The sequence below is a fragment of the Pogoniulus pusillus genome, chromosome 20, assembly GCF_015220805.1.
Source record: "Pogoniulus pusillus isolate bPogPus1 chromosome 20, bPogPus1.pri, whole genome shotgun sequence".
Taxonomy (NCBI): domain Eukaryota; kingdom Metazoa; phylum Chordata; class Aves; order Piciformes; family Lybiidae; genus Pogoniulus; species Pogoniulus pusillus.
In genome coordinates this window covers 1,330,498-1,339,276 of record NC_087283.1, presented here as the reverse complement: position 1 = coordinate 1,339,276, position 8,779 = coordinate 1,330,498, and the positions used below count along the sequence as shown (strand labels likewise).

General features: G+C 50.7%; 1 protein-coding gene across 1 annotated transcript; it reads right to left on the bottom strand.

The window, feature by feature from the left end:
- Positions 1-3,718: 3,718 nt before the first annotated feature.
- Positions 3,719-7,744, bottom strand: RRAD (RRAD, Ras related glycolysis inhibitor and calcium channel regulator). The gene is made up of 4 exons (XM_064159906.1): positions 7,386-7,744; positions 7,142-7,215; positions 6,170-6,374; positions 3,719-4,660 (listed from the first exon to the last, which is right to left on the bottom strand). The coding sequence occupies exons 1-4, from the start codon at positions 7,738-7,740 to the stop codon at positions 4,383-4,385; spliced, it is 912 nt and encodes a 303-aa protein (XP_064015976.1). The 5' UTR covers positions 7,741-7,744; the 3' UTR covers positions 3,719-4,382.
- Positions 7,745-8,779: the final 1,035 nt, after the last annotated feature.

Genomic DNA, 8,779 nt, shown 5'->3' with positions numbered 1-8,779 from the left:
TGTAAACTACCTTAAAACAATTGACTAAATTTAATTGTCCATTGCCATGATAAAAAGCAACAAAATCCAACAGCAGACAAAAGGTTTGATCTCTCTTATTTTAGTCTAAATCCTAGGCACTACTTTAATCTATCAGGATTATCCTGATGTCTTTTATTTAAATGATTGTGAGGAAAGCAGTAGTGGTTTACAGAAAAAGAAGAGGAACAGCACAGTGGATGTCCTGGTACAACAGTGAGCCGTTGGAGCAGGAGCTCTGCAAACACAGAGGCACGTGCTACTCTGAATGGCAGCCAAGGAGGGCCACACACATGTCTAAATGTCACCAGCTCATGGAAGGAGCAGTGTGAAATTTGCCTTTATTCAAGCAGTTTGTCAGTTGCAGTTTTGATTTGTTCTTTAATACACAGCAGATTGTAAAGGAGGGCTCTGCTTGTTGGAATGGTTCTACACTTTGGCCACAACAACCCCAAGCAGTGCTACAGGCTGGGGACAGAGTGGCTGAGAGCAGCCAGGCAGAGAGGGAGCTGGAGGTGCTGGTAGAGAGTAGCTGTACAGGAGCCAGCAGTGTGCCCAGGGGGGCAGGGGAGCCAATGGCATTCTGGGCTGGCTCAGGAGCAGTGTGGGCAGCAGGACAAGGGAGGTTCTTCTGCCCCTGTGCTCAGCACTGCTCAGGCCACACCTTGAGTGCTGTGTCCAGTTCTGGGCTCCTCAATTCAAGAGAGATGTTGAGGAGCTGGAAGGTGTCCAGAGAAGGGCAGCAAGGCTGGGGAGGGGCCTGGAGCACAGCCCTGAGAGGAGAGGCTGAGGGAGCTGGGGGTGTGCAGCCTGCAGCAGAGGAGGCTCAGGGCAGAGCTCATTGCTGCCTGCAGCTCCCTGCAGGGAGGCTGTAGCCAGGTGGGGTTGGGCTCTGCTGTCAGGCACCCAGGGACAGAACAAGGGGACAGAGTCTCAAGTTGTGCCTGGGAGGTCTAGGCTGGATGTTAGGAGGAAGTTGTTGTCAGAGAGAGTGACTGGCATTGGAATGGGCTGCCCAGGGAGGTGGTGGATGAGGCACTTAGTGCCATGGTCTGGTTGATTGGCCAGGGCTGGGTGCTAGGTTGGACTGGCTGAGCTCGGAGGTCTCTTCCAACCTCTCTCTACCAACATTGATTCTATGATTCTATGAAAGCTGTGATAGAAGAACTTCCCTAGATTCTGCTGTGGCTCTTTAAAATGTTGCTGTCCAATATGGATGGCAGCCCTTTGCTGAAGAGCATCCAGCTCTTAGCTTGGCTCTGCCTTCCCTGGTGGCTTCAGCTAGGTCAGGCAGGTGGCTGGGATGCAGGACAAAACTCGCTGGCAAAGAGGTGCTGTGGAGGGTAGGCTGGGGGTCAGCTCTCCAAATCTCCCAGCATAGTTTTACTGTCCTGAATTAAAATTATTCCTTTGAACTCAAAGTTCTCCTGCAGCATAAGAAAAGTGTGGCAGCAGCTTATGCCTTTGAGGGACTCTGACCTCTGCTCCGTTTTTAATCAGATAACATGAAAGACTTTTCCCCAGTTTTGTTGTTGCTAATTGCCTCCCAGACATAGAAACATAGTTTTGCATTTAGTCACTCAGATACTTGGGATGTTGGAAAGAAAAATAAACAGGGAACCTTTACTGGATCCGTTTGCTTAATTTCTCTGTCTGAATGCATCCATCTGTCAAAACATTCTTGTGCTAAACATGTGGTAGGAGGCACAGGTTTTGCATTCTTTCTGTGCAGAGTTTGTGAGTTGGTACCAAACCCACCTAAAATAGAACTACTTCTCCTTTTTGTGCATTTTCCACTTACTATGTCTGTAATGAGAGAGGAAATACAGCACTTGGCTAGAGCCAGGTCTAAGGGAAAACTTAGTGGCCTCATCAGGGTTAGCATTTAGAATCATAGAAACAGTCAGGGTTGGAAGGGACCACAAACATCATCCAGCTCCAACGCCCCTGCCATGGGCAGGGACACCCTACCCTAGATCAGGCTGGCCACAGCCTCATCCAGCCTGGCCTTAAACTCCTCCAGGCATGGGGCCTCAACAACCTCCCTGGGCAACCCATTCCTGGCTCTCACCACTCTCATGCTGAGGAATTCCCTCCTCATGGCCAGTCTGAATCTCCCCACCTCCAGCTTTGCTCCATTCCCCCCAGTCCTGACACTCCCTGATAGCCTAAAAGGTCCCTCCCCAGCTTTTTTGTAGGCCCCTTTCAGATCCTGGAAGGTCACAAGAAGGTCACCTGGGAGTCTCCTCTTCTCCAACCTGAACAGCCCCAACTCTTTCAGTCTGTGCTCACAGCAGCAATGAAGGTGCTGTGCATTCTCTGCCATGTAGGTAGGGATGAAGTCAGCAGTACTAGGAATTTCAGCTGGATTTTTTTCCTGTTTGTTCCTGTGGGAACTCCAAAGGATGAATGATATGCAGATATTTAAACACAGTTAGTGCTCTTCATTATTATTCCCCAAGTGACTTTAGTAAGCCCTTTTGAATGTCATGTCCAATGTTTTAGAGATTTAAATGGTCTGGGCAGCTTCTTTCGCAGACACAGGCAAGTTCAAGACAGAGTACAAAAACCTGCCTTGGTTGACCAACCTCAATGAGGATTCATTCACTGAAATGGATGGGATTTTGCAGGATTAAGCTAGTGCCAGGTGGAGTTTTAATTAAATCTCTGTCCTGCTGTTGGAAAAGGAAGCTTTACAATGAGTGGATAGGGAAGAGCTCTTTCTTTAGAGGGCAGGGAAGGGAGGAAGTGGGGTGGAGGTGCTTTGAGATTGTGGAAGTTTCCCACCAAGGACAGACTCCTTCTTGAGCAGTTCAGAAGTTTTTCACTCAGTCATGTTCAGCAGAGGTCCTTGCTGAAGTCAGTAATCCCCAAGCTGCCTTTCCTTCTTGAAGCACATTACAGACAAGGAGTTAGTACAACTGAAGTTTTTCTTCTTCTGATTGCCCTCCCTTTCTCTGCTTCAGCTTGAGAACCCTTGCATTTGGCTGCAGAGTTTGGGAAGAGGTGGCAGCAGGGGACAGTCAAAAATCCTATGCTGCATCTGGACCCACAGATCTTCTCTGGCCCATTTGTCCACTCTGTCCCTCCCTTGCAGTCTCAGCAGTGAAGCCAGAGGCAGTTTGCTTCATAAATAGGACCACAGAATCATAGAACAGATTGGGTTGGAAGGGGCCTCGAAAGCTCATCCAGTCCAACCTCTGTGCACTCAGCAGGGACATCCTTCACTAGAGATCAGGTTGCTCAGAGCCTTGTCCAGCCTGACCTTGAATTATCTCTAGGGATGGGCTCCGTCTTGTCACTATAAGCCATTGTAAAAAGTTCCCCTACAACTTTTCATGTAGGTCCCCTTGAAGTATCGAAAGGCCCCAATAAGGTCTCCTCAAGAGCCTTCTCTTCTTCAAACTGAACAGCCCAAGCTCTGAGCCTGTCTTGATCAGGGACCTAGGTGCTGTAGGCTTCAACTTATCTGTACACACCAAACATCTGTTGAACTAAGGGCATGACTGAGAGACCTGCTCCTGCCAGAGCTGACAAGAACCAGGTTGAAGATGAACAATATGAAGGGTAAAGGTGTTCATAAAGGCAGGGTCTACCTCTCAAAGCACACAGGACATTCCTTTCATCTTGTTCCTGAGCTTTATCCCATGTAAAGCTGCATAATCTGCAAAGAGTGTTTTGTACAGTGAAAAAAAAAAAGTCAGTACAAAAATACTGCTCTCTTTATTGACCCATACTCTTGAGAAAAGCACAGTTTATTGTAACAGGAAATAATACTTTATTATAAAATCTGCATGTAAACAAGTACCAAATTAATCGAGTAACAGTTAATGGAAGTGCAAATTAACTTCATAAAATGCTGTCTGCTCTGGATTTAACTCTAGGTGGAATCGGTTTTCTCCCCTTCTAGTGTGGTTCTACTCCACCCCCCACACACACTTTTAAGTTTAAAAAGGTTTATCATTGCTTGCTTTATGCTAAAAAGTGTACGAGCCTGCGTACAAGTTGAAGTTTTGCTCTGCAAACGAGAGAGTCTGTGGTGATACTCATTGGCGTCCTTTGTCTTCGCATCTCTGCTACCCACAGGACAGGAGCATCTACGACATATGTACACAGTGAAAACGTGGCCACCTCGAGCCACTTAACATCAGTTCATCCACTTGCAAACACTGAAACTGAAACCATTCATCGATGAAGCAGACATCGCAGTGTAACTCCCGGACTCGCTTGCACATCTTAAGGCATTGATGAGTCTCGGTTGCTAAGTCGTTCTTGTTAGCGCCATGAGGAGCAGCCACACACTTCTCACAACAGTCAAACGCTTGCTCATCCCCATGTGCAACATCTGCTCTTGCTGAAGGCTTCTAAAGCACTGACAAGTCATGGCAAGACTTTGATTTTGCCTTGAAAGCCATCTTCTTATTGTTCTTTGCCACAATCCTGCCCAGGAAGCGCTTTGCCTTTTTGCCTATGCTCTCCCTTCTCTTCGTGTTGGCCATTCTCCTGGCGTTGTCCTCTTTACTGTCCTTGCGAAGCCTGATCTGCCGAACAATGCCTTCAAACAGGTCCTTCACGTTGTGGTGAAGAGCAGCTGAGGTCTCGATGAACTTGCAATCAAACACGACAGCACAGGCCCGGCCCTCTGGGGGGAGAGAGAAAATGGGGCATGAGCAGACAAGAACACCTTCTCACCATATATACTGGCAGGAAAAAAAACAAGAGTAGACCCGAGCTAAGGAAATGCCTAAACCAAGAGTAGACCTTAGGTAAGGAAATGCCTTCAATGACACAAAAGAGCTGTACTACATAGTAGCCAGAGTCCATATTTGCACTCGTGGTTTTGCCCCCATACTCTTGTTGAGCTTGTGGTGCTGTGCTCAGGAACCTCATTTCCTCAATGGCACTGAATACAGGGCAACAATAGTCCTCTAGGCAGAACATCCCAGTACTGTTTGGGACCTAAAGGTGATATGGGAGAGGCACTTGGATGAATACTTGAGGCTTGATAGGAAATGGTGTGAGGGATAGGAAGAAATCAGTTATTTCTGGTGGAAGCTGAGCAGTTAGGACCCTCTGCCTTGCTATAACAAGTGAGAGTTGTCCACACTAGCTACAAGTGAAGCTGATACAGTCCCAGGGTCAAGTCACTGAACAGATTACTAGAGGTCATGAAGATGCAGACCACTGGATTTGCCTAGGAGTGAATTCACAATGCCAGATGCTCAGTGCTCCAGTGTAAGCACACAACTGTGACACTGCTGCAGTGCAAGTTACCCTGCTCGGATGGTGGTAAACAGCAAAGCTGCAAACCTGAGCAAAGTCATCATGTCATAACTATGACAGGACAACCATGCAGTGCCACTGGCCTGGAAAAATGTGCTAATCTCCTGCTGAACTCCACTCAATTCCCTGTCCAGGCATTTAACACAAGGAACATGGCAAAACCAGACCACCTGAGATGGTTCATCAGCATCAAGGCACCAATGTTTCAGAGTACTCTTGCCCATGAAAAAAAAAAAAGGCAAACAACAGCAAAAAATTAAGAAAGCCCCAAACTATTGAATGTTTAAATGAGTGAAATGAATACTGAGGTGGTGGCAGTGGTTACTGTGCTCTGGTTATGCTAGATGGAACTAGCTGAGAAAATTCTCTTTGATCAACACTGGAGGACAAATACCAAAAGACTCTGAATTGTGTGAGCCTGCTCAAAGATGATGGAATCACTTCCAGAAGGAAGAGGACTGTACAGGATCACCCTTCCCAAAGGCTGCCTGGGTTCTGACAGGGTCTTGACAATCCCTTCAAAAGCACAGCTTGAACTGTCACATCTTGAGCCTAGCAAGTGCTGTTGCTGCTGCTGCACAGAGAAGACCTGTTCAGTTAGGAGTGGGTTTCACTCAGCACTACACATAGCAGCATGCTAAAGCTGCAGCTCTGCTGCGTTTGTCTCTCCTGGACTGCACAGTCACACATCTCCCACCACCCTCTCCACTGCTTTTGCTGGCTCCAGTATAAACCAGCTGGCTTGATTTGTCCGGTGTGCCTCGAATCATACACTTCTCTCCATCAGAACCAATCCATTTCTGCTGGCCATGATCCTCCACAGCCCTTGCTAATTGAGACATTCCTGCAAATGAAGAGTGTCCCTTACCATCAACTGACACTTCCCGGGATCTGACCAGGTCGCTTTTGTTGCCCACAAGAATAATAGGAATGTCTTCTGTCTGCCTTGCTCTTCTTAGCTGGATTCTTAGCTCAGAGGCCTTTTCAAAGCTAACTTTGTCTGTCACTGAGTACACAATGATATAGGCATCTCCCATCTTCATACAGTGGTTCTGAAGCCATTGGCTGTCGTCCTAAAACAGAAGCCAAGAAACACATTTAATGCACTGAAAAAAAATCTATTCAGCTCTGATAAGTGATTTAATTACTGTAAGCACCTTAAAGGGGTTTTCCTTAGCTTTATCGTAGAGTCAGTAGAAGTAAACCAACTTCCCTAAGATTGCTACTAAAATATATTACAAACCCATTTTCTTTTGTTTCCAGAGATAATCCCAGCTCTGCACTGATCAGATGGTGAATCACTCTTTTTACAGCAGTTCCCTGGGCTGCTCAGGGAATCCTAGAATGGTTTGGGCTGGAAAAGCCCTCCAAGATCATTGGGTGCAACACCTAACCTAACTCCACCACGGCCACTAAACCATGCCCCCAAATGCCACAGCCACTCATTTCTTGGACACCCCCAGGGATGGTGACTCCAACACCTCCGTGGGCAGCCTGTTCCAATCCTTGACCACTCTTGCAGAAAAGGAATTTTTCCTAATATCCAACCTAAACACAAGTCCAGGCCATGAAAGCTGCTGCTTATTCTAAACATTAAGGGGTTCACGCTCCAGCACTATTCAGGTTTCTTTAGTTGCCTGCCTTAGCTTTGCGAAATCGCAGGATAGAAAAGAGGCAGTAGGAACGCTAAGGTTTTAATGATATGAATCGGCTCAAAGCTGATATGAATCGGCTCAAAGCATCAGCAGACACAGCTACTGCTACGGAACCGCAAGGCGACAATTTCTATTGTTTTTCAGACCACTGAGCAAGCCATTAAGAAAAGAAGATCTGTAAGTACCTGCTCCCAAATATCGAACACCACGAGAGAAGCTTCTTCTCCGTCAACTACAATCGATCTGTCGTATGTATTTCCTACGGGGAGAGAAGTTCAGAACAAAGAAGTTACTCTCCTGCATCCCTGCCGGCAGCCTGGGAGAGGGCGGCTGCAGGAGGTGCCCGAGGAGGCACGGCCGGGACTCTCGGTAGCGTGACCGCGCTTCCCCCCCCTACGGGGCGCATCTGCAGGTGCCCCGCGCCCTCACCGGCTTCTTCCGCGTCCGCGCAGTCCTCCACGCCGCCGAAGATGCGGGCCAGGCTGGTCTTGCCGACGCCGTGCTCGCCCAGCAGGATCACCTTGTAGAGGCTGCTGTCGGAGTCGCTGCCCGAGGAGGTGATGGAGTCGGAAGAGTCGGAGGCCCAGCTCTCCCGCTGCGGCTCGCCGGGGCTGTACGAGGTGCAGCGAACCAAGCCGGAGAGCTCATCCTGCGGCAGAGCAGCCCGCAGGTCTCGCTCGTCCACCGGCATGCTCCGGCGGTGCAGCTGCTGGTGCACGGAGACGGGCATGGTGCCGCGCCGCTTGTCCAGGTAGCGCAGCTTGTCGCCGCGGTTCAGAGTCATGGGGGTGCCGGGCTGCGGCCGGAGGGCAGCGAAGAGCCGGCGCTGTCTCGCCGAGTGGCTCCGGCTTCGGGTCGCTCCGCGACTGAGCGAGAGAAGCAGCGAGGGACGAGGCGACGGCACCCGCTCAGCAGCGCGGCAGAGGACTCTGCCACCACGACGCTTCTCGCCCCTATTTATGGCTCCGGGGCCCGGCTCGGCCCGCCCCGCCGTGACGCGCGGCTCCCGCCTTGCCAGCGCGGCCGTGGGCAGCTCGCCCGCCCACCGCCCCCCGGCTGCCCGCCGCCGCCCGCCTGCCAGCGGCACGGCTCCCCTCGGCGGGGGCGGGAGCCCGGCGCGGGGAGCCCCGCCGCGGGAGGCGCGGCACGGTTCGCTGGCGGCAGCCGAGGGGGCGGCCGCGGGGCTCCCCTCGGCGAGCAGAAGCCGCCGAGCGCCTTGGGGAGGCGAGGGAGGACCTCGGAGCGTTGCACTGGGTGCCGCCGGTGGAAGGCTGAGCGGGCGGGCTGGAGGGTTTGCTCTACCTCGGAGCGCCTGCCTGGCCCGGGATGCTGTTCCCCATACCCTGTGGAACCCAAGACGGCGTTCGCTGTATGCGCCGCTTGTTCCTACTCAGACCCCTGCCTTAAGAGAGCTGTGCGTGGGAAGTTCCCTCGGCTTGAGGCACCAGGTCATTGTCCAGGAGCTCAGGTGCAGGCCTGGTGTGTGCAGTAGCGTTAGGGGCAGCATTCCCCAGATGTGCAGTGCTTGCATTACTTCGTGCTTGCATTGCTCCGTGTGCAGGAGCAGACTGTGTGCCGGCTATTGCACATCCACGGTAAGCCTGCCAGCATGGCCACGTGTGCCATGCATTGCACCAGTGTAGTGCTGATGGTGATAGAATGAGAGAAGTGGCCTCAAATTGTGCCAGGAGAGCTTTAGGTTGGGTGTTTGGAGAAACGTCTTTACTGCGAGTGTGATCAGGGATTGGAACAGCCTGCCCAGGGAGGTGATGGAATCACCATCCCTGGAGGTGCTCAAGAAATGTGGGGCCATGACACCTAGG